The sequence below is a fragment of the Ambystoma mexicanum genome, chromosome 4p, assembly GCF_040938575.1.
Source record: "Ambystoma mexicanum isolate Mex_15411 chromosome 4p, UKY_AmexF1_1, whole genome shotgun sequence".
NCBI lineage: Eukaryota > Metazoa > Chordata > Amphibia > Caudata > Ambystomatidae > Ambystoma > Ambystoma mexicanum.
Window position 1 is genome coordinate 1,002,824,755 of NC_090927.1, and position 25,269 is coordinate 1,002,850,023.

The 25,269-nt window shown below is 49.3% G+C and overlaps 1 protein-coding gene across 1 annotated transcript in view; it reads left to right on the plus strand.

The window, feature by feature from the left end:
- Positions 1-25,269, plus strand: part of PREP (prolyl endopeptidase) — a 1,557,310-nt gene that overhangs the window by 154,631 nt on the left and 1,377,410 nt on the right. The window contains exon 4 of the mRNA XM_069606586.1: positions 20,310-20,440. Coding sequence (XP_069462687.1) covers positions 20,310-20,440 — 131 coding nt within the window. The remainder of the gene's footprint in view (positions 1-20,309; positions 20,441-25,269) is intronic.

Below are 25,269 nucleotides of genomic sequence, written 5' to 3' on the forward strand. Positions count from 1 at the left end.
AGGAAGGACAAGTTCAAGATGGTTACTCTCAAGTCCTCCAGGCCCTTGAACTTCAGGACTGGTTGGTGTCTCTCGACCTCAAGGACGCTTATTTTCATGTGCTGATACATCCAAAGCACAAGAAGTACCTGAGGTTTGCAGTTTGTGACTCGCACCTTCAGTTTGGGGACCTGCCGTTCGGATTGACCTCCACCCTGAGGGTCTTCACCAAGCTCATGGTTGTGGTGGCAGCGCACCTCAGGAAAGGGGGGATTCACGTCTACCCCTACCTGGACGATTGGTTGATCAGGGCGCGCTCTCCTGAGCAAGTCCTGCATCATCTGTCAGTCACCTGACACTCCCTCCACAAGCTGGGCTTCTCCCTCAACTTAAAGAAGTCCCATTTGACACCAACTCAGAGTCTCCAGTACATCGGAGCAGTGCTCGACACGTCCCTGGAGAGCAGTGTTTTCCTCCCCAGGTGAGGGCTCATCACATTCAGCAGATGGTGCACAAGTTTCAGCTTGCCCGGAGTCTCCCAGCGTTCGAGTTCTTGAGGTTGCTCAGCCTCATGGCATCCTGCATTCTTCTGGTGCCAGAGGCCAGGTTGCTGATGAGATCTTTGCAATGGGCACTCAAGCTCCAGTGGTCTCAGTCCCCCGGCAGGTTGTCGGACCCTGTTCAGGTGCCGTCCTCGGTCGCCCAGGACCTTATGTGGTGGGCCGTCGAAGACAGTCTGATGAAGGAGGGCTCCATTTTGGCTACCCTGGCCGGAGGTGACGATTGTGATGGACGCATTCCTCACAGGATGGGGAGCTCATGCCAACGAGTTGACAGTCAGCGGTCGTTGGTCTCTGTCGGAGTCCAGACTCCATATCAATCTGTTGGAGCTGAGGGCCGTCAGGCTAGCCCTGAAGGCTTTTCTGCCGACTGTGCGAGGGAAGACTGTCCTGATCCTGACGGACAACACGGTAGCCATGCACTACCTCAACAAAAAGGGGGGGGCAGGGTCACTTCTTCTGTGCAGGGAGGCGATGCAGCTCTGGTTCTGGGCAATCCAGCAGGAAGTTTCGATCTCGGCAGTTCATCTGGCCGGAGACGAAAACGAGTCGGCGGACGCTCTGAGCAGGCAGAGCGCGATCTCTCCCGAGTGGGAGTTGGCTCAGGAGATTCTCCTGGAGATCTTTGCCCTTTGGGGGACCCCTCAAGTGGATCTCTTCGCCTCCAGTGTCAACCGGAAGGGCGAGAGGTTCTGCTCGCAGGAATTTCCTACAAAAGGAGCCTTAGGAGACGCGTTCGTGGTGGAGTGGTCATTCCCACTGCTGTACGCGTTTCCTCCAGTCCCTGTCATCCCGCAAGTACTGCAGAGGTTACGGAGGTTCGGTTCCCGGATGATCCTGATTGCTCCGGCGTGGGCCCGGAGGACGTGGTACCCGGACCTTCTCGACTTGTCCATCTGCCCTCCACGTCGTCTTCCCTACCGAGACAATCTGCTCTCACGGGAGGGGGGTCAGGTTCTCCATCCATAGGTCAGATCCCTGAACCTTCACGCTTGGTTTCTGAAAGGTTGAGGTATAAGGATTGGGACCTCCGTGAAGACGTGATGGAGGTGTTGCTATCGGCCAGACGGCCCGCAACAAAGTCTGTACCGTTGCCGGTGTCGTAAATTCTGCGACTGGTGCAGGGTTCCAAATGTGGATCCTTTTGCTTGTGACATTCCCATGGTTCTGTCTTTTTTGCTTTCTTTGGCCCACAGGGGCCTGCAAGTGGGTACCGTAAAAGGTTACTTGGCGGCGCTGTCCATATTTAAGCGCTCATCTGAAGAGTGTTCCTATTTTAAAATTCCTTTAATTTCTCAGTTTCTGAAAGGGCTCGCTAATGTGTTCCCTCCATCACCTTTCCAGGTGCCCGGTTGGGATTTGAACCTTGTTCTTAAGTTTCTGATGGGTGCTCCATTTGAGCCTTTGCATTCATGCCTTTTGAGACTGTTAACTCTTAAAACTGTATTTTTGGTAGCGGTCACTTCCGCTCGCTGAGTGAGTGAGTTACAGGCACTTTCAGTTAAGCCACCCTTCACTGTGTTTCATAAGGACAGGGTTGTCCTTAGAGTTCGTCCTTCTTTTCTTCCGAAGGTGGTGTCGGAATTTCATTTAAGCCAGAAGGTTGTTCTTACGGCGTTTTATCCTCCTCCACATCCTGGTAAGGAAGAGGAGAGGCTCCATAGGCTTGATCCTAGGAGAGCGTTAAGCGTTTTATATTTCACGCATGTCCCGGGTCGGAGTGGACAATCAACTCTTCATTGGTTACGCTGGAAAGCGTTTGGGACAAGCTGTGACGAAACAGACTTTGTTTCGCTGGATTATTTTGGCTTTCTCTGAGTGTTACCGCTTGGCGGGTAAGGACTCATGCGGGCCCATTCTACCAGGGGTATGGCTGCCTCTATTGCCCTACAGAGGGGTGTTCCTATTCATAACATCTGTGATGCAGCCACCTGGGCTTCGGTACATACTTTTGTACGACACTACTCCCTCGATTCCATCCGTGGGCAGGATCTGGCCTTTGGCAAGGCGGTCCTTTACTCCGCAATTTGATTGGGCATTCTAAATTTCTGTTTTCTAAATTCGTTTTCCCACCTCCTTGCATTGGTACTGCTTTGGGAGCCTGTCATAGATATGGAATACGTTGGAGGACCCAATCCCCTCGAAGAACAAGTTACTCTCTTACCTGGTAACGTTCTTTCGATGGGATGGTCCGACGACATATTCCATATCGCTCCCTCCCTGCCTTCCCCGCTACAGAATTTCTTACGCGATTGCAGCTTACGTTTCCGCAAGGCTTTGTCTGTCAGACTGGCAGAAGACTGGTGCCACACGTTCTGGGGGAAAAAACTACGACTGAGGCTACGGGCGTCGTGCGTCCTACTTATAACATCCAGTGCCGTCGGAGGAGGTCCTCGAGGGCGGCGTATCGACGTCATCGACGCAGGACGCAGACGCCGAAAATTTACGAAGCAGCACAGCTGTGGTGATTACATCTCATAGATCTGGAATACGTCGTCGGACCATCCCATCGAAAGAACGTTACCAGGTAAGAGAGTAACTTGTTCATCTATGTAACCATCTGCGATCCAGATGATTTTGCTCGTACGTTTTGTTTGCTCAATCTTCATATTTTCATGACACTGTCTTTTTGCAGGGAGAGTTGAGGAACTTTCATCTTAAAAGTTGTCTTTTTGTTTTAACATTCTGCATAAGGCAGAACAATGTTTAAAGCAGAAGACCTCTGTTATTATTATTATTATTATTATTGTATTTATTGAGCGCGGACCTAGCTTTTACGAAGCAACAGAGTGCTTTACAGAGGTATACAACAGTACAGATGCATAACGGAGCGCTTTTTGGAAATAACAACAGAGCAGATATACAGCGGGGGTAGGATACCAAGGGGCACTGAGTTGGGGTACAGCTGTACAGGGTGGCGGAGAGGTGAGGGGCAGACGGCATCTAGCGAGTAAGGTGGCACCGGGGCAAAGTTGTGGCCTAGGTGTTGAGAAGGAGAGACTCCTTGAAGAGGTGAGTCTTGAGTTCTTTTCTGAATTGTAAGAGCAAGTCTTGAGTTCTTTTCTGAATTGTAAGAGCAAGTCTCATGCTGAAGGGGAGGAGGTTCCATAGACTACAGGGCGTAGGCAACGAGGGCTTGTTTTCTGGTCCTTTCCTTTTTGCAGCAGCGGATTTCAAGTCGGCACGTGTCCTGGCTTATGGTGGTGCGCTGTCTGCCAGAGATGCTGACTTTCTCTGTGAGGTAGCTGGGTGACTTGAGGTCGACTACCATATAGATGGTGCAGCAAGACTTCAAGGTCATTTGTGCGTTCAATGGGAGCCAGTGAAAGTCCATGTGATCCAGGGTGATGTGGTCATATCTACGTAGACCCTTGACGAGGTGTGCAACTGCGTGTAGGACACTTCTCGGGGACATAAGGGAGGTCGACAGGAGGCCTTCGAGGACGGCATTGCCCCCACCCAGGCGTGGTAGGACCTGTGCTTGAACAGATCATCTAAAGCTGTCGGGATGGAGGAAGGGCTTGACTTTCCACAGGAGGGAGAGCGAATACCAAACTGTTTGAGTTTTCTTAACTATGTGTGTCCTGAAGGAGAGGCGTTTGTCGATGTGGAACCCGAGGGACTTGGCACAGGCGGTGAGCTCAATTGTGAAGCCAGGTCTGTATGGCTGGGTGCTCGTGTTGTTGGTGAGGAATAGGAATTTGGCCCTGGTGGGATTGAGCTTCAAGTATGCACTGGACATCCAAGACCTGCAAGAGGCAGGTTTTGAGCTTGTGCATTTCCTTTATGGAGTCGATCTTGAGGTATAGCTGTGTGTCATTGGTGTATTGGTAAATGTGGATGTTGTGTGGGTTTAGGAGGGCTCCCAGCGGCTCCATGTGTAGATTGAAGTTCACTGGGGAGAGGATGGAACCCTGTGGGACTCTTAGGGGACGGCTAGCATTGGCGATCTAGAGGAATCCATCTGAACAAACTGCTGGCGGTTGACAAAGTAGGACTTGAACCATCCTAGGACAAGGTTGCTGATTCCCATGTGCCGATGTAGGGTGTCCATGAGCGCCTGGTGGTCTACTGTGTTGAAAGCTGCTGAGATGTCGACTAGAGCCAGAAGGCAGGGGTGGCTCTCGTCCAAGATGTTGAGGGTGTCGTCGACCACCTGTATGGTTGCTGTCTCCGTGCTGCATCTGGGTCGGAACCCGGATTGGTAGGTATGGAAGACATTGTTGCTGTTGATGTGTTTATGCAGTTGCGCGTCTTCCGCTTTCACGATGATCTTACCTAAGAAGGGAAGATGGGTGATGGGGCGATAGTTACGTAAGTTGTTGGGATCCAAAGTGGGTTTCTTTAGTAGAGGGAAGATTTGTCCTATCTTTACGGTTTATGGCAAGGTGTATTCAGTTGGGGAGCTGTTGATGATCTCCAGATAGGGAAGGGGAATTTCTGCTTGGAACGTCTTGAGGATGGATGCTGGGAGGATGTCATCTGTATACGGTGTGGCTTTGAGGGCAGCCAGGGTTTCTACAAGGTCCTCTTTCGAGATTTTTCGACGAAGAAGGTGTGGATGGCGGTGGAATTTTTAATAGAGTGTGGTATTGCAGGGTCGGTTATCAGGTTGACGCAGTGCTTGACCGCTTTGACTGCATGCACTCTTTGTAGTTGAAAGTGGCACCAGTAATGAGTTGCATTCATTGTTTTTTATTAGTTAACTCTCTTCTTTTTATAAGCCCATGTGGTCATTGAGAGTCTCTGCTCTATGAGCCATCTTTGAATATTGTAATGGAAGGACTCAGACTCGGATCCATATATTTGTTCTAGTGGTGTGATAAAAAAATCCCCCTATAGTTCTCCATGTCTAATATTATAGAAGAATGATTTGACCCCACCATGTACAAGGAGCAATAGTTTAGGTGCAGAACATGTTTTGGCCAAGCTCGGAGCCATACAATGACCAGGACCGTAAGAAATATTAACGTCAGCCTCTTATTGAAAAACAAACTCGCCCACAACTAAGCTCCTGCATCATAAGTCTGCTTCCTACATAGCACACCGAAGCAATTCTGTCCAGCTTATAAACACATTGCAAAGTGACTGCTAGATATATAATTAGATGGCTACAGCTACTAGATGTTTGTCATTCATTCTGAAAGCATGCTGATATCAATGAAACAAGGATTATACGTTTCTACTTCCAACTGTACTACAATGTTAAAAGTGGGCCACTTGACTGAAGGTTCATTTGGGAAAGAGGAGTTCAATGAAGTGTACACAGGCGTAAAGCAGGGGGAGATCAAATCAAGAAGATCTGCAAGATACCCACAAGGGCGAGCCATCAGTGTTCTATTAAGTTGTATTGTCTGGACGCCTCTTCCAGAGTGTATAATAATAATAATAACAATAATAATAATGTAATAATAATAATTATTATTGCTCTCTTTGGCCAAGCAGAGATTCCTATTTTGCTTGCAGTCTCACCTTGTTAAGAGAAGTTGTTTAACTAGTAACTTTGATTGTTGCTTTATTTAATTTATAAATGTGTATAGCACACTTAACCCTTGGGCGTCTAGGCGCTGGTTGCAGTTTAGTATGTTACACACAGTTAGCAAGAGAAGGGCTGCTAATAAAATAGGTAGGTTTTCAGTCTCTTTCGGAACACAGTGTAGGAAGGCTCTGATCTCAAGGCAGGGGGAAGGGCGTTCCAAAGCGTAGCTGCAGAGACTGTGAAACTAGAGCCTCCAGCTTTGGCCGGCTTGAATCTAGCAGTACACAAGCCTTTAGCGTAAGCAGTCCGAGTGGGCCTGGCCGTGGCTGGTTTGTATAGTCTCTCGGACAGGTAACTCGGGCAGTGTTGTCAAGACAGCGGTGGGTGATGGTGAGTGAGGATCTTAAATTTGATCAGTTCGCGGACTGGGAGCCAGTGTGCTGCTCTCCTGGCTGCAGTGATGTGGTCATGTTTGGTTAGCCCCAGTGCGGCTCTCAAGGTGTTGTTCTGGATGGTTTGTAACTTGTTCAGGTTACACTCTGAGGTGCCTCCCAAGAGGGTGTTGCAGGCAGTTGTCAGTTGAGAGAAAGGGTTGGCTCACGTTGATAAGTTTGGTCACATATGCAGCCAAGGAGGCAGCGGCGTTGATGTGCTGGGATAGTGGGAGCGTGGCATCCAGATGGAAGCTGAGCGTTTTGACAGAAGATGAGATGTGGATGGGGTGATTGCCAATGGTAAACAGCTGGTAGTCTAGGCTGAGCTTGGCGAGGTGTGAGGGGTTGCTGACAAGAAGCAGTTCAGTTTTCTCCACATTCAGACACAAGCGATGGGAGGCCATCCAGCCTTGGATGATTTCGTATTGGGCTTGATTTCTTGGGGAGTCCAGGCAGTGATCACAAGTGAGAGGGATGAGGATCTGGGTATCGGCATAATTTGTATATTTGATATTGAGGGAGTCAAGGAGGTCTTAGAGGTGTTTAGTATAGATGTTGTAGAGAGTGGGGGAGATACAGGAGCCTTGGGGGAACTCAGCAGGAAATTGCTGTGGGGGTGGAGGAGTGGTGGTCAGCAGAGACTTGTGAAGTGCGGTTGGTCAGGCAGGATGCGACCCATTTGGCAGCGTCTGGAGAGAAGTAGGTAGTGTTGATTAGGTGGTGGCAGAGTATAAGTGATAAACCAAGTCGAAGGCTGCAGATAGGTCCAAAAGCATGAGGAGTGAGAGGTTTCCTGAGTCTCTGGCATCGTCCAGCTGGTTCTTGAGGTCAAAAAGTGCAGACTCAGTTGTATGGCCAAGGCGGAAGCCCGAGGGTATCCAGTGATTTTACTGAATACATTACAGAGAATGCTTTTTCACCGAAACATGAACAACGAAAAAAATACCAAAATTTGGTAGAAAGGTTTGTGGGAAGTGGAGTAAGGGGATAAAAGGCGTGGGGATGGGGTTAGGCTTAGGTTTATAGAGAAACCAGGATTTCTGGGGGACTCCCCCACCCCCAACAAAAATAAATTGGTATTATTTTCATTGTTTTGGGTTCAGTAAAAAAGAGAGAGAAGGCTTCTAGAGGAGTGGTGAAATCTATGGTTCTTTTAGCGAATGGGGGACACAGAGCAGGTGTGACATCTCAAGGCCTCTGTGATTCTCTCTGAGTTCTTTGAGACTAAAATTGTGGATATCTGCAATCTTAATAAAATAACTGCCTCTAATACGGGACCTATAACAGTGCCTGAACCTTTAGCTAGCTCTCAGATATGGTCACACTTCCCTGTTTTTTCCTCTCAAGATGTCCCTGGAGAGACTGAAGTCCGCGTCTCCTTCTGATACTATCCCCCTTACTGTTCTTGTGGATATTTTACCTGACATCCTCCCTTGGCCCATGACAGCAGTTAATCACTCCTGCCAGCAGGGTTTTATTCTTAAGGCACTTAAACAAGCTACTGTTATCTCGCTTTAGAAAAAGCCTTCATGTAAGGCTGCTACTTTGGCTAACTATTGTCCTATTTCACTTCTTCTGTTCCTAATGAAAGTATTAGAATCTCTTTTCTCTCCACTTCTATCTTCATTTCTGGAGTCCTCTGAATTCTTTAATCCTTTTCAGTCTGGCTTCCGGCCAGGCCGAGGGACCGAGTGTGTCCTGGTGTCCGTAGCTGACGACCTTAACATGCGGGTTGATCAGGGTGTAGTGGGAGCCCTGATATTGCTTGAACTTTTGATACTGTATACCATGCCACCCTGTTGTCCCGCATGGAGCCTGACGGCCTCTCTGGCCCTGTCCTGGCCTGGTTCTCTTCTTTTCTTGCTGATAGGGTTCAATCTCTTTCACTTCCCCCACCTAATTCCTCTTCCTGTGCACTCATCTGTGGTGTTCCCTAAGGCTCTGCCTTGTCCCTGATGTTGTTTAACATCTATGTCTCATCCACTCCCATGGTCTCCGGTGCTATTCCTATGCCGACGAGATCCAGATTTTAGTCTGTTTAGACCTGGACCATTCAGAGGTGTCAGGACGGCTGCGTGATTGCCTGGTGGCCGTGGGGGAATGGATGGGCAGAAACTGTCTGAAGCTCAACAGGGACAAGACAGAGGTTCTGGGGTCTTTGACTGACACTGCTCTTTGGTCTGCCTCTCTATGGCCCACTGCTTTGGGTGTTGTCCCCACTCCTGTGTCCCTGGTAAAAAAAAAACTTTCGATCTGCCTCACTGTCAATGTCGGCTAAAATTAGTGTTGTTTGCAAAATGGGCCATTTTCTTCTACAGGTACTTCGAGGGATCTTACCTTTTCTCCCTGTTCACCTGTGTCCGCTGGTGGTAGCCTCTGCTGTACTTAGTCATATTGACTGTTGTAATGCCTTGTTTCTGGCTCACCCTATGGGGCTGGCTCGTAGGCTGCTGCTCCTTGAGAATCTTGCGGCTAGGGTGGCTACATCTACCCCCTATCGTGCCCATATTACTCCAGTACTCTGCGCTCTTCATTGGCTCCCTGTGACCAAGAGGATTGAGTTTAAGGCCCTCTGTCTGGTGCTGCATCCTTTGCTCCAGTAAAGCTCTTCTGGTGACGGTTCTGAAGGCCCATTTTTCAAGGATAGGTGGCCGGGCTTTTTCTGTGGCAGTGGCTAAACTATGGAATAAACGAACTGTCGCCCTGAGACATATTGAGAATCACCTTCAGTTTCGTCGTCTCCTCAAAACTCATCTCTTTTAGACTGCTGTTACTCATTTGTCCTTCCCTGTCCTGTCCTCATGCCATGATGCCCCTGGGCGACCGTGCGCGTTAGAAATACCCATAAGATAACATAACAGGAGGCAAATGAGGCATTCATTACCTCAGTAATTTGCACCACTCTCTGATCAGTGGTGCCGGGCAGATATCTGCTTTACATCAGGAAGGTTTGAGATCCTTGAGGATGTCAATGACGTCGGCATCGTGACTGGGTGAAAGCTGAATAGGGGAGAAGGTTGCGGATGAGGGCAGATAGTGGTCTGGGAGGTGGTGTTGATGGTGGTTAGCTTGATCTGGATCTTGCTATGTAGACCAGCTGTTATGTCCAGGAGAGCCTTCTGGACATCATTGCACCAGGTATCGTTCTTGGTGACCATGCTCCCGTAGGATGGTAAATAGTTTTTTGTAGGTTCTGGCAAGTGTGGAGAAGCAAAATGTGTTTGTTGCCGTCGGGCATAGGCGTCGGGTGCGACGTTTTCGGCCCGCAGGGCGAGGAGCTCAAGGATGAACCAGGAGTTGGTTCATGTTGCTAGTTCAGGGGTGCATTTTTTAAGAGGTGCAAGTCTGTCAATGGCTGCATTTAAGGGTACTGTTTTAGTGGTTGACTAGACTGTCAACATGTAGACCATTGGGGGGGGTGGAAGCTATTTCGAGCAGTGGCCAGGGAGTGTCTCTCGTGAAGTTGCAGGTGTAGTGAGAGGTGATTGGGTGAGGGGGGGGCAGATGGGAGGGGTTGTTCCTAATGCTCTTTCTACGAAAGTCCAATCTTGATCTCCAAGTCCCCTTCAGGGTTAAGTCTTTGCAACCCACCTGGAGCTAAAAGCTTAAAAATGGCAATACTCGGAAAGGCTTGCAGCCCACAAATTAACATGAATCCACTTTTTTTGGTCATGCTGTGGTTTTTACTGGTTACCAAATGTTGGTGATATTAAAGGGCCAACCCAGTGACGGAGAATGCAGTGGTTACTAGGCTTACTAGGTAATGGCTTTATTTTTCTGGATGTCAATAAGATTTTCAAAATTTGTGAAAGTGTCGTTACATTTTTTTTGTTTTTCACAATTCAAAAATGCATTTGTCTTGCTAATTCGGACCCAGGTGGAAAGCCTTACAGCTGCTTGTCTATATGAGCAAGATGTTCTTTTTAATATGGGAATGATAATACATTTATAAAATAATGTATCAGTTTACTTATTTTTACTCAGCACCTTTTTGTTGTTTCCTGGTTCACATTTTTGATGCTATGAATCCTTACTGCTCATGATAACCTGAAACCATGGATTTCTACCTCCCTCGCCCATTGCCAGCATAGGGTTCCACTTGTAGTCTAGCACAAAAATGGCCGGTTGCAAACCTGCCTTTTCGAATGGATTGTGTCCTTCCATGTATTCCTCATCTTTTGATATATCCATATTCAGCTTTAGCTGCTTCTGCATATATTTTCAACAGGGGGTGCTGCATGTCGTTGCCGGTGACTCGATGTGCCTCTGTCCTGATGTCGACATAACCACTGGTACATATAGCGCACACAGCGACCATTAGCTTCAGATCAGTTTTTCCGCAGGAGCTATCGCTTTGGAAAATCACGCTTGAGTAAATAATGAGTCATTTTGGGCAGTGTGCTCAGGAAATCTTTTTATCCACCTCCTTATCCTGGAAAACAGGAGGAGAGATTGCACAGGCTTGACCCAAGGTGAGCACTTATCTTTTATATTTCTAGAATGTCAAAATTGCGACAGGATGATCAACTGTCTGTTGGCTATACAGGCCATAAATTGGGGATGGCAGTGACAAAACAACTCTTGTCTAGGTGGATTATCTAGGGCATTTCTGAGTGTTATAGACTAGCTGGAAAAGATCCTCCCGAGGGTCTGGGGCCTCATTCGACCAGGGGCATGGCTACATCCTCTGCTTTACAGAGGGGAGTCCCAATTCAAGATATTTGTTTGGCGGCCGCATGGTCCTCCGTTCATACTTTTACAAAACATTATTGTCTGGACTCTTCCTCAGGACAGGAAGGAGGATTTGGGAAGGCAGTGTTCTCCAACATGGGGTCTGGCATGGATTCACATGCTCATGAATATTCCCCGTCGTCAGGATGGGAATCCTCGGTAAAGAAAAAATCAGTTTCTGAACTGTCTTTCTACTAATAACCAATCACTAGTCTCTGGGTCATACTGCCCCCAGCCAATGACTGCCCTCTACCTAAGCCCGTCCTCTGGCAGCCATCTTCAGATTTTTACCACACGTTCAAGTGTTGGGAGTCCTCGTGCTTATCTCTCGAGCTTTTACTGCGTGTTGCGTTTTTTCAAGGAGTATACTCTCATTTTTCGGTCAATTCGAGCCTCAAGCTCCACCAATATCATCTTCCGATTAACGGGGACCCGTTTTGGAAAATTCTACGCCCCTCAAGGACGATATTTAGTTGAATTTCACTTCTTGGAGGATTCTGGAAGATCTTTGAGGCCTACCCTGCGTGGTCATGGCTCAGGACAAAGGAGACTCGACGCCCGTTGGATCCAAGCTGTTCAGGATCTGCCCAGGATGTGGACTACAGAAAGTCTTCAAGGAAGATGAGCACTCAGTGTCTCTCCTGCCTGCACTCCGACAAGTCACACATGGAGGAGGACTGTGCGTTCTGCAAGAACATGTCCGTCCGGACCATGAAGGACCGTTGTAAACGACTCGCTGACTGGCTGGAGGCGAAGAGCCCGGCAGCAGGTGAGAAGTCTGAGCGGTTTTCTAAGAACTTTGAGGGCGCTCCGGCGACGGGATCCCAACAGAAGGCAAAGCACCACGAGCCTGTGGGCACCGGGGCCGCCGTTGGTTCAGGCTCCTCGGGTGCCAGACAGGGCGCAATGTCACCGATGCCGTCAGCCACGAGCCAACGCTCCGGCTCGGGGAAAAGGAAGTCACAGAACCCGGGTAAGCTTCGGAGCAGCCCCTGCCGATCCCGACAGAGAAAGCCAAGGGGGAGCGAGGTGGTGACCCTCGCCCCACAGTGAAGGCCTCCGACGCGTCTAAGGTCGTGAAGGTCCAGATTCACCCGTCTAAGGCCTCGATTGAGGGAGTCGTGGCGTCCCTGCCGAAACCCGCAGAGGCGACCCCAGTGGAGACGGCCTCCAGGCCTAGAGTTTCCCTGTCATCTCGGAGGGAATCGTCTTTCCAACCGATCGAAAAGACCTCAGTGAAGCCCCGGGCCGAGAAGGAGGGGGGCCGCCGTAGTTCTAGCAGACTCGGATACCTCCTCCGAGGACAAGCTGTCTGTCATCAAGGCAGTCCTGGACAAGAGGTTCGATGAAGTCCGGGCCTGTGGGGAGGATCCCGACGAGGCGGATGTGGAGAGCGAGGGTGGAGCCAACGAAGAATGGCAGGTTGACGAGGAACCGGAGGAGCCTCTGCCGACGCCCCCGTTGCAACCCCCGGAAGACATCTTGCTGGAACTGCACACCCTGTGCACAGAAATAAGGATGAGGTTGCCCTCACCGCCGGCGGACGATCCAGCGACGCTTGGGCCGTCGGGGAGCCCTTCAGCCAAGCGCAGGCGAGTCCATCCACCCCCACCTTTCCATCCTTCACCCCCATCCCCACCGCCGAGGGATGAGACAGAGACTGGGACGGACGACAGCGGAGACGGAATAGATCTCCCATCGCCCCCTCCCCGGGCTTCCCCTCCTGACAAAATTGGCTCGTTTCACGCCATGATCGCCAGGGCCTCAGAGCTTTTCCAGTTATGCCCCGAAGAGCAGAAGAAGGAGGGATTCCTTTATCAACGACGCGAGGCCAAGAGGAAGACATCTGGGACGAGGGACTGTCACTTCTGAAGAACCGGTCCATGGCCCCTGTGAAGAGAGACCGGTACGAGAAGAAGTACCGTGTCCCAGATTCCGCTCCTATGTGCCTCAGGGCGCAGCCGTCCCCAGACTCAGTAGTCTCTGCTGCGGCTAAGAAGAAATCGGCAGGGGCGACTTCCACTTCCCTGCCGGACAGCGAGGGAAAGAAGCTGGACGCCATGGGACATCGGGTCATCTCGATGACCATTAAGGCAGCCAACGCTGTCGCTATCGTGGCTCGCTACGATAGGGAGCTGTGGTTTAAAATCGCCCCCCTCCTGGACTTCCTCCCGGACGACAAGAGGGCGGAGGCCCTCGAAATCCTGCAGGAGGGCGAGGTGGCTTCTGACCACGCCATCACGGTAGCCACGGGCATCGCTAACACCGGTTTTTGCCAGATGGGCAACAGTGTTTGCCTTCGCCGGCGTGGTTGGGTCAGGGCCACCGATTTCCATCAGGACGTACAGACCAGGGTACTGGACATGCCCTTCGACGGGAACAACCTGTTCGGCAAGGCAGTAGACGAGTCACTGCAGGTCATCAAGGTGGACACTGAGACGGCCCGTGCCTTGGGCACGTTTCATCAGCGACGGCCGTCCTTTTGGACCTCAGGGGACACGTCTCAAGGTGCCTCCAAGGATTCGGCAGCAGCTCCTCGTTGTACCGTCAGGCGGCCCGTTCTTCGTCACAGGAAGCCTACAGGGGTCGCAGCAAGGCCAGTTAACATCGTCGTCGCCAAGGGGCCCAAGGTGGCAAGGCCTCGGCGAAGCAGTACTGAAACGGCTGGGACGTCGGGCCCCCACCCGAGAACCCCGGTGGGTGGCCGGCTGACTAACTTTATCAGCGTGTGGAAATCCATCTCCACTGACCGTTGGGTGCTGTATGCCCTGGCCCACAGACACACTCTGGAGTTCTAAAGGAAGTGTCCCCACTTTCCACCGGTGGCCAGGAAAGAAAACCACATTCCACAGCCACTTCTGGAGGTACGAGCAATGCTGGAAAAGGGCACGATAGAGCTCGTCCCGAAGAGACTCCGGGGCTCTGGGGTTTACTCGCGGTACTTCCTCGTCCGAAAGAAGACGGCAGCTGGCGGCCTATCCTGGACCTCCGCCACCCCAACAAATGCACCCTTCAGCACATGCTGGGACAGCTGGAAGAAGGGGACTTCCTGTCATTGCTGGACCTGGAGGATGCATACTTCCACATCCCCATACACAAAGGACATCCGAGCAAAGTCAAGGGAACTCGCCATCGACCACACAGCGAGGACCGTTGGCCTGCTCTCGGAACTGGGGTTCTCAATAAACTATGCAAAGTCCTGATTGGTGCCATCGCAGGACGCCCTGTTCCTGAGAGCCAGGCTCAACACGTTACGGCTGGCTTCACCGTCGGAGGAGAGGATAAAGGCCATCCTGGGCAAGGTACAACGGCTGTTGACCATGGAAGTTGCCAGGGTGAGGTACATCAAGTCCCTGCTCGGCATGATGTTTTCATGTATCTACCTCGTGCGACTGTGAAGATTGCGTATGCGGCCTCTGCAGGAGTTCCTCGACGCCTGGTGGATACAAGTGGCAGGAAACTTCGAAGACAATATCTCCCTCAACGGGACTTTCCGTCAAGTGATCCAGTGGTGGGGCACCCGTGCGCAACCTCGCGGCGGGCATGGACTTCCAGAGCCCTGCACATCAGGAGACGGTGACGAGGGACGCCTCCCTGGAGGGATGGGGCGTGCACAACAGAGATCTCCATGCAAGAGGCCTTTGGCTCCAGGTGGAGAGGTCACTGCACATCAACGTCCTGGAGCTTCGGGCCGTGTTCTGGGCCCTCTGGTCCTTCCTTCCGTCCATCAAGGGCAAAGTGGTAAGGGTCTTCACCGACAACACCACCTACATCCGGAAGCAGTGGGGCACTAGATCCCCAGCTCTCTCCAAGGAAGCACAGGATCTGTGGCACTGGGCCGTCGCCAAGGAGATGTTCCTGGTACCCTTTCACCTGGCAGGAGTAAAGAACTCCGTTGCCGACTCACTCAGCAGGAAGATGCGCTCCTACCATGAATGGGAGCTTCGGCAAGATCAAGTGGATATCCTATTCCGACGATGGGGTAATCTTCAGATCGATCTGTTAGCGACGGTGACAAACACCAAGTGCCGGAGGTTCGGCAGCAGGTTTCCCTAGCCACGGAGCATGGGGGATGCATTCTCATTCCCCTGGGACGGCCTGTTCCTCTATGCATTCCCACCATTGCCGTTGCTCCTGTGACTCATCAGTCAACTCAGACGGTCCCTCTGCAGGATGATCCTCGTCACGTGGCCGAGGTAGATATGGTTCCCGGACCTTCTGGACATGTTAGCGCCCCCTTCAGTCAAGCTGCCGACAGACGCAGATTTTCTCGCCAGGGAAGGAGGCGTGATCCTGCCTCACGACCCAGGATCGCTGAACCTGCAGGCCTGGCTCCTGCAGCAGTAGAGTTCGGAGGCTACGATATCCCAGCGAACTGCAAGGAGGTGCTTGCCAAGGCCAGGGCTTCCTCGAGTCTTAAGTGCTATGGACATAAATGGAAGAGGTTCTCTGTCTGGTGCCGTGCACAGAAGATCAACCCTCTAAGGATTACGGCTCCTCAAGTGCTGCCGTACTTTCTGTTGCTGGCCAGGGCGGGGCTGGCACACGCCTCCATCAAAATTCATCTGGCGGCTATCGCCCGCAACACCAGAACTCCGGGACGGTCGTCGCTGTGGTCCCACCACCTGGTGAAGGAGTTCATGAAAGAACTGTTCTGCTCGTTCCCGCCGGTGAAGACTCCGGCCCCGGCGTGGGAGCCCAACGTGGTGCTGACCAGGCTCATGGGTCTGCCGTTCGAGCCTTTGCATTCGGCGCCGCTGAAATTTCTATCGTGGAAGACAGCGTTTCTTGTGGCCATCACCTCCGCACGACGAGTGGGAGAGATCCAGGCCCTCTCCTGTAAGCCCCCGTACCTGACATTCTACGAGACAAGTTTAGTGCTCAGGACGCACCCCTCCTTCATGCCCAAGGTGCCGGCTGACTTCCATCTCAACGAGCCCTTGGTGTTGCCTGTTTTCTTCCGGTCGCCTTTGTCGCCGGCTGAGAGGACTTTGCACTCGCTGGATGTGGCTAGAGCTCTGAAGTTCTACGTAGACCGCACAAAGAGTTTTCGGAAGACATCACAGCTGTTTGTGAACTTTGGCGCCCGTTGAACCAAGGGAAGGCCCTCTCCAAGGCTTCTATTTCCAGATGGATCTCCGGCTGCATCATGCTGTAACGCTCACCTGATTCCCGTAGAGGCGCCGGTCTTGACTGGGCGTATACCGTATCTTCAAAGGTGATGTGTAACACACGGCTGGCTCTTTGGGCTGGACCTCTGTGCACTGTATGTTTGGCTCGAAGGGTAAGATGTCTGCAGATAGAAAATGTGGGATTAATGAACTGGGCTATTGAATGTCTCTCTCTTCTTCCCTTTCTCTTCTCCTGTAGAACCCCAAAGGTTAACGCTCTCACCTTAGGTAAGTGAACGCCGTGCTCTCCATCTGCCTCGAGGCAGGGTGCTGTAACCAGTTTCTTCACTGGATAAGGGGAGCAGGCCTCTTGACTTCAGAGGACTGCTGTCCGTCGTTTACTGCACGAACGGTAAGTTTCGAGTAATTCTAATGTCTTTAAAGTCTTTAGTAATGATGTCTCTTGTTTTGCAGGGTTCCGGCGATGGCGGATGGCGGGCTGAAGTGAGTTGCAGATGGAGCCCGTGGGATGAATAGAAGCGCCTGGAAGCACGTAAGTAAGCGCTTGTTGCCTGCTTCACGATGCGCTCTAACTGTCTTTTTATTTTGCAGGTACATGTTCGGGGCGGCTGCAGGGTGCCGGAATACCCACTGGGTTAGATGTGGAAAGGAGTAATGGCACGTGAGTATTAAAGTTCCCCAATGTCTTTAAACGCACCTTGTTTTGTCTTTCAGATGCGGGATGCAGCGCCGAAGGCCTCCGGAGCGTGCGAAGAGTTGGTAAGCTTTTGTCTTTCAGATGCCGGAATGCAGTGTGAAGACCTCCGGAGCGCACGAAGAGTAGGTAAGCCTTTGTCTTTCAGATGCCGGAATGCAGCGCGAGGCGTTGGTGACAGCCGATGGACCAGGTAAGTGAAGAGCTGTCACTGAAGACCGTAATGCTAACCTGTTCTTTCTTTTCTTTATAGGTGTTGCTGAAGACTGGATTCAGGATGGTAAGCCTTTTTCCTTAGGCCCAGGATCAGATGCAGAAGACGCGATGAGCGTTCTGCTGCTGAGGATGCAGAATAACGCAAAGCAAGATTCATCCATCGGGTGTGGTTTAAATAGCCTCCTGTAGTGCTTAGGTGTCTCCTTCCACAGCCACGCCTAGGTAAGAAAAGAGTTCCTGCTTTCCAGAAGAGTTCCAGTGTTCTGAATCTAGGGAGTAGCTCCTGCCCCACCCAACAGGAAAAGTAGTTCCAAACAGAAGAGGATCAGAGACTCAACTGGCAGGCAAGTAAGCAGCATGGTCTGCTGCAGGTAAGTCCACCCAAGCATTATGAGCCCGGCGCTTCCAGCGCTGGGACTGGGCATATTTATGAGCCTGGTGCCACTGACGCCAGGACTGGGTCCAAAAGGTCCCAATTGGGACTGGTTGGCACTCGGAACCTGGGTTATGGATCTGCTTCCAAGGGAGTTGGGAAAACCCTGACCTTTTGGAAGCAGAGATCATGACACATGCACTGTCACCGGTTGGCAAACCGACCGTTGCCCGGCCGTCCGAGAGCCCGTTCGACCAGAGCGATCGCTGCTACTACGGCGTTTGTCTGGTGTCCCCACTGCTGGACATCTGCAGGGCTGCTATGTGGAGGTCGACGCACACCTTCATGAAATTCTACTGCGTCGACCGGGATTCCAGGGAGGAGTTCAGCCAAGCAGTGCTGCGCAACCTGTTCGCTTCAAGGTGAGCCTGGTGAGGAGGTAAGAGACGCTTAATGTTGAGTTGTTGAAATGCCTAATGTTGAGCCTTGCCACCTCCCGTGATTGTGCATGTGTGTACTGCTATGTATTCTTGTATTCATTAGCATGTGAATCCATGCCAGACCCCATGCTGGAGAAGGAACAAGTTACTTACCTGTAACTGTTGTTCTCCAGCATGGGTCTGGGATTCACATGCGAACCCTCCCTCCAACCCCTCTGCGGCTCTTCTCTTAGTCCTACTGCCACTTTACATGCTACCAAATCTGAAGATGGCTGCCAGAGGAGGGGCTTAGGTAGAGGGCAGTCATTGGCTGGGGGCAGTATGACTCAGAGACCAGTGATTTGTTATTAGTAGAAAGACAGTTCAGAAACGAAACTGAAACTGATTTTTTCTTTATCGAGGATTCCCAGCCTGACGACGGGGAATAATCATGAGCATGTGAATCCATGCCAGACCCATGCTGGAGAACAACAGTTACAGGTAAGTAACTTGTTCTTTACATTCCGTTCATAAAACCCCATAAGGAACTAGGAAATTCTTACTCCCGCCTCCAAAATAAATACTGCTTTGGGAGTCTCAAAAGATGAGGAATGTGTGGGAGGACACAATCCATTTAAAAAACAAGTTACTTACCTGCGGTAACATTCTTTCGATTGGATGTTCCTCCCACGTATTGCTCATGGCCCGTCCCAACCTAGCCCACAGTAGAATTTCCGTGTTACATGTTACGTTCTTTCCAGGCAGAATACTGTCTTCTCCAAGATAACACCATAAAGTATTGAGGGAACGCATCAAAACAGAACTGAAACTAACAGTCGTTGCGTGCGCTATATGTATGATATGATATGATATTTTATTTGTATCGTGCTCATACACAAGTGTTTCAGAGCGCGACAAGGCATGGGAGGGGGGGAACAAGAGAGAACAAAACGACGATCTTACTAGGCCCAGTGACATTGAGAACGCTCTAGTGCAGGGCAGAGGGAAGGGGGAAAGTGTAAGGGGGGGGAAGGGAGAGGTGGAATGTGCATGGCAGGGTGGGCAAGTACCTGGATCCGAAATCAGAGGGTACGATGCCAAGCAGAACAGATCAGCAGGGGAGAGGAGGCGAGAAGGTAGAAGCAAAGAGGAAGGTCTGAGGTGCTTCTGGAACCAGAGATGGTTCTCCTCAAGTTTCAGAGTGGCAGGGAAGCTGTTCCAGAGGAAGGCCCCAGCCGAAGACCGAGATCTACCCCAGCTTGTTTCTTTGAGAAACAACTGGCCCTGAGGGAGTTGGAGGTGGTGGAGCGAAGAGCTAGAGAAGGAAGGAATTTCTGAGGGAGAGTTGCAGGTATTCTGGACCCAGGCCCCAGAAAGCCTTGTAGACAATACAAAGGGTCTTGAATTTAATCCTTGCAGCCACTGGGAGCCAATAAAGAGATTTCAGGGCTGGATGGAGTGACGGAGTATCAGTGGTGACGTTGACATCAGGACGGAGTCCCTCGCGGGATATCGAGTCGACCGGCATCAACGCCCCCCGTCCCCTCCTGCTGAAAGTTTGTTTACAAAGCAGCTAAAGCTGAATATGGATATATCAAAAGATGAGAAATACATGCGAGGAACATCCAAACGAAAGAACGTTACCAGGGGTAAGTAACTTGTTCGTCTGTAGCATGCAATGCAGAATACTGAGACTTAACTTTGTACACGTAAAAAATAAATTACTGATTTTGGTATTTACAGAAGAGTCTGTTGCAATCGAACCCCACACTTTAGGCTCCGGTACAGCTGTTTTCACAGATCATGGAACATTTAACAGACTTGTTTTCTTAAAAGTTTATAAAGTGATACTAAAAATTATTCTAAAATGAAACTAAATGTAAAGTTGTTTTCGGTGTGCGTGGGGAATAGCATACAGACCTAAATAGGTTTTCCCAGACCTGCTAATTGCAGGATGATGTGGAATCCATTTTGTATTGCAAAGCAAATAAGGGATTCATTTCTGAATGTTACTGGCAATCATTTGGTTATAGATGCGTACCTTAAGTGTTTTAGACAATCACTGAAACAATGCCTTTAGGGAACAAACGTTTGTTAATGTCCATTGGTTTCTGGGCTGGGTGTCAAAATATTCTGTGTGTATAAAGGAATGTAACTCTTCCAGTTAACAGCCCAGCATCTCACCATGGAAGTTCCTACCGTGCCTCCTGCAGTGCCCCAAATAGGTGAATAAGATTCCACTGTTCCACAGAACTGCAGATGGTCACTAACTATGCTTTCAATATTTTACAGATACTTCCATTTCTTCAATTCTGGCCTGCAGAACCAGCGAGTCTTGTATGTACAAGATAGCTTAGAGAGCGAAGCCAGAGTTTTCTTGGACCCAAATAAGCTTTCTGAAGATGGCACTGTAGCCTTGAGAGGTCAGTAGTTCCCTTGAGTAAATAAAAGAAAGGTGGTTTCTTCTGCCTGTAAGCATTAGTCCGTACTGATTACCATGTATTTTGTACACATAAAAATGTAGTAATAGGTGAGAAAGGGTGTCGCAAATAACCACTCTAGATGCACCAATAAGTCACAAGGTTCTTTATTTGGATTTAAAATTGGTTTAGCTGAGGAATTCTTGGCTAGTCTTTGATGTATGCTGGTTTCTTGGGAAGTTGGCGCTAGCACCAACCCTATCGCTCTGTCCCTTGGGCTCTCTGCACCCTAACCCAGGCGTCCTTACCATGATTAGTTCTAGGTCAAGGAAACCCCTACTGTATGTTGTCTGTTTGACTGCGACTGCAGTTAGTTTTCCCTAAATCGATGGCTGGCTAACTCCCTAGGGGCCTTCTAACTCTCCCTATCTTAGAAAGCTACCTTACTATGCTAACAAGTTAGGGAATGGTGCCTTCTTTGGTATCCAGTCATTGCATCGAATACAAAGCATTGAATGCCAAAAGCATCGAAAGAAATGCATTAAAAAAAGCATTGAATGCATTTTTTTCAAAGGTAAAGGTTTTATTTGAATTATAATGGGTTTTAAGGGGTAAAAAACAGGGGTAGAGGGGAGCCCCCATTAAAAAAATGCATTTGATGCTTTTTTTTCATTGATTTTTTTAGATGCTATGGCATTCGATGCAATCACGATAAACCCCTTCTTTCTCACAGTTCCACCAGCTTTCCTCTTATGTCCAGTCTGATCTAACCTGTCCCTCTCCTACTCTAGATCCCAGGATGTTCTTATCCCACCACTCTGTTATCCCTCGCCTTCCTACCTCCACCCTTAGATTTTACATCTCCGCCTTGTTCTCAATTCCTCCACCCACTACTATCATTGCTGGCTAGTACCTCCAACAGTTCCTTCTCGTCCCTCCTTCCTCGTACATTACCTTCTTGCCTCTACTATAACCCTGCCACTACTACCACCCTCCTGCTCCAACAGATCACAAATCGTTCATCTGCCTAAGTTCTCCTCGATACCCCAGACCATTCTCCATGGGGTACCACCAGGTGCCTCTCACTCCCCACTTTAACCTCTATGTAAGCCAGCTGCCTGCCCTCATCAAAGCTCATGGTTTATCTTGCTACAACTACGCTGACAAGCCCAACTGATCTTCAAAATCTCAAAAGACCTTCCACTTTCGCCTCCTGCCTCTCCGAAATGGAATACTGGATAACTGGCAATCACCTTCTACTCAACCCAGGTGAAACAAAGATCATGCTATGTGGGAAAACCACCCTCTTCACCAACCCATCCCATGCCCCCCCTCCCTAAACCAACACCCCACTGCTAAGACAGTAACAAATCTTGGCTGCGTCATGGACTTCGACCGGACTCTGTCTCATCACATCAACTCAGTGGTTTAAAACGGTTTCCTCCACATACAGATCCTTCACTGCATCTTTCTTTTGCTGTCCTTTCCACACAGTCGCCACTATTTTTGCCATCCTCTTAACGCCTATACTATGCCAACGCTCTTTACTTGGGAGTTCCTGCTTCTCAACTAAGAAAACTCTGACAAGTGCAAAATACTGCTGCGAGACTCCTCCTAGCTTTGGCTGCTAGAGAACATATCTTCTCAACCTCTGAGTCCTCCACTGGCTGCCAGTCGGTCAGCAATCTTCCTTCCAGTCCATATGTATCACTCATAAAGCCTTCTACAGCAAAGGACACTAATACCTGCAGCAAATATTCACTCGCTACAGACCGAACAGAAACCTCTGATTGGGCACAACTCGTCTACTTGCAATTTCATTGACCAAATCAACACGTATGGGGGCACCTCCTTCTTTTTAACACTATATAAGATACTGACTAGAATTGTTTTCACATATGGATGGCAATATTAAGCCCAGGGTGGCGGGATGTTGGCTTGGGGTGGACAGCCTGTAAAACTGATAGATTGGGGTGTGTGGAAACCTAGATCCTACCTGCTGGTCATTTTAATTTATTTTATTTGAGACTGTATTGTTTCTTTCTTCTAGGATTGCCCATTTTACAATGGGCATTTTTTATGGACTGTGTCATTAGCTTTTAATGTCCTATTCACAATGAGTTTTTGTATGAAGTGATCATCTGTGGCCAGGCATGCCCTTGTAGTAGTAGGGTCCACTGTACTGTGCTGGAGCTATGACCTGTACTGTGAAGATTTTGTGTGAGAGTGTATTTAACTTTTGGCCATAGGTACTTTAGAGTTGGTCTCTAGCCTAACCATTGGATCCTAGAAAAAGGCTGGTGGAAACCTGTACTAGACCATAACTTTATCTGGTGCATAACCGGGCCAGATCTCAAGGGCATGCTCCAGCACAGTTCGAGCCCATCACACGCCTATGCACTATCTCTAGTCCCACTTGACAATTTACTAGAATCTGCCATCAGACAGCATGTTCAGCTTTACAAGCAGGTTTTTATCACCTCTTCTGATCAGACCTCTCATCTGATCCATCACTAAAGACTACACACTTGTTTCCACTCCCACAACTAATTCCCTTTCTGCCAACCCCATTGTCTTTTTCTATTTGCCTGTCTATTTGCATCCTACTACTTTTTATCTTTTTCCCTCAGCTCTGCTCCTCCTTTCTCCCACAGACCGCTGCCTGGTTCACTGTGGGCAGCGGCACAATACTCCAGCTTCTCAAACAAGATTCTTTGCTGTAAAACCACTACGCTGGTGATGGAAGGCGTGTGCAAGCTTTTTAAACATAATGTAACACATGCATCCTTTATGTGAATGTGGCCAAGGGACTTTCTTTTTGCCTGTACAACTTGCAGCATCAATTCCTGGTCTATACACCATACTACACATTATTAATGATTTCTTCATTACAGTTGACCTTGCCTGTATGGCCTAACAAACCTCACTGGGGTTAGCCTGACACTGTTAACTCTCTTAAGAATGCTGACAATGCTTATGATAGCCAGTGGCTGTAGTTTCCCTCTTAAAGTCCTTGAAATGAGGCTAGTGACACCCCTAGCCGGTGTCTTAGCTACTCAGAATGTAGCCAGTGACACTTGATTGCTGAATTAGAGTTTTGAATTGTACCTTTCCTTTGGCACGCTTGGGCTTGCTAATTGGAACTGCTTGCACCTCCAGGAAAGCCCCTGTGCTTACCTCATCAGAATCAGTAAGCCCTCATCTTGGGTGAGGTTTGTTTTGGTTCAACCACACCTCATCACAGTCACTCCAAGGAGCGGGAGAAGTATGTAAAAAAAGACATCTGAATGACAAGTGTGGTGGTTAGTTGGTTTCTGTTTGGTTCTCGATATGTCGTTGTTTTATTGTTGATTCTTTGATCCGTATTGTCCCATGTTTGCTTTGGTCCTAGAGTATGGTTTGTGTGGGCGCATGTTTGTATGCTTGTCTCAGTGAGTTGACCAGCCAGGTTTTCAGTTGTTTTCTGAAAGTTAGGTTGTCTTCTGTTGTTCGTTTTTCCTTCGGTACCGAGTTCCATAGTTTGGCTATCAAATAGGAGAATGTGGTTCCTCCAGATTTCCTTTTCTCATAGTGTTTCATTTGTGGGCGATGCAGAGGTCTTTAAAGTTAATGCGTTTTATACTGGTAGCTAGTGTAGGCTTCTCAGGGCAGGTGTGATGTGATTTCTTCCGCTTAATCTCAGGAGTAGTCTTACTGCAGTATTTTGGATGCGTTGTCCTTTTGTTTTGTGAGGCGTTCTGGCATTCCAAGGTAGAGGCTGTTTGCCTAGTTTAGTCTCGATAATACCAAGGAGATGATTGCAAAGGTTCTGTGTGGTAAATTGAGGTAGGGGAGTATCCCTCTTATAAGTCACAGGAGGTAGAAGATTTTTTCTTTTGCTGTTGCATTGACTTGTGGTTCTAGAGAAAGTCCATTGTCCATGAGGATTACCAGTTTTTTTTTTTATCACTGATGATGTCTCCGGTTGGGTTCCCCTGCACGGTGGCCAGCTCAGGTGTGTCTGTGCTGCATTGTCTTGTGGAGTGAAGATCATTATTTCTGTTTTGGTCGGATTTAGTTTGAGATTGTTGTTTGTCATCCAGGTGTACATGTCCCTGAGGCATTTGTTGAGGATGTTGTTTGGGTCTTGGGCAGAGGTTATCTTGAAGATGAGTTTGGTATTTTCTGCATAGTTGCAGGCGGTCAGTCTATGGCTTTGAATGAGTTTCATTAGTGGGGACATGTAGATCTTGAAGTGGGGTGGGCAGAGAATTGATCCTTTTGGTAGAGTTCTTTATGCCGCATTTCTCCAGTCACTGTATTAGTGTTGTGTGTCTGATTGTGTTGAAGGCGGCTGATATGTTTAGTACTATGAGTGCCGATGTCTGCGTTTATTTTTAGGTGTTTAGACACACCAGTGAAGGAAGTTTCACACATTGTCTCTTTCTTGGCTTTTTGACAGTATGTTGAATAGTTACTCAGCCAACGAGATTTCTAACAGATTTTTGATTGCTGTCTACCTCAAATATCTGAATATGCCTCAAGACGTTCAGGTGCTTCTTGAGATACGTACAGAGGTGCTGTAGTTTCCCATTCGATTAGAGAGACGTCAGATGGAAATGCCTGGCAAATGATGGTAGCATCTTGCCATAGGATAAGGTCTGACAAACGGATTGAGCACCTGGGCGCATATCCTGGCAGTGTCTTGCAAATATTGTGCAATAGCCTATCCAATGCGTATCCAAAAACCAAAGCGTGTTTTCAAAGTGTTGCCTCTCTGGAGCAGTCCTTCGACTCACCCTCGCCTAAGGATTAACATAAGAGTAATTGCTGCAAAGTTTCAATTTCCTGTA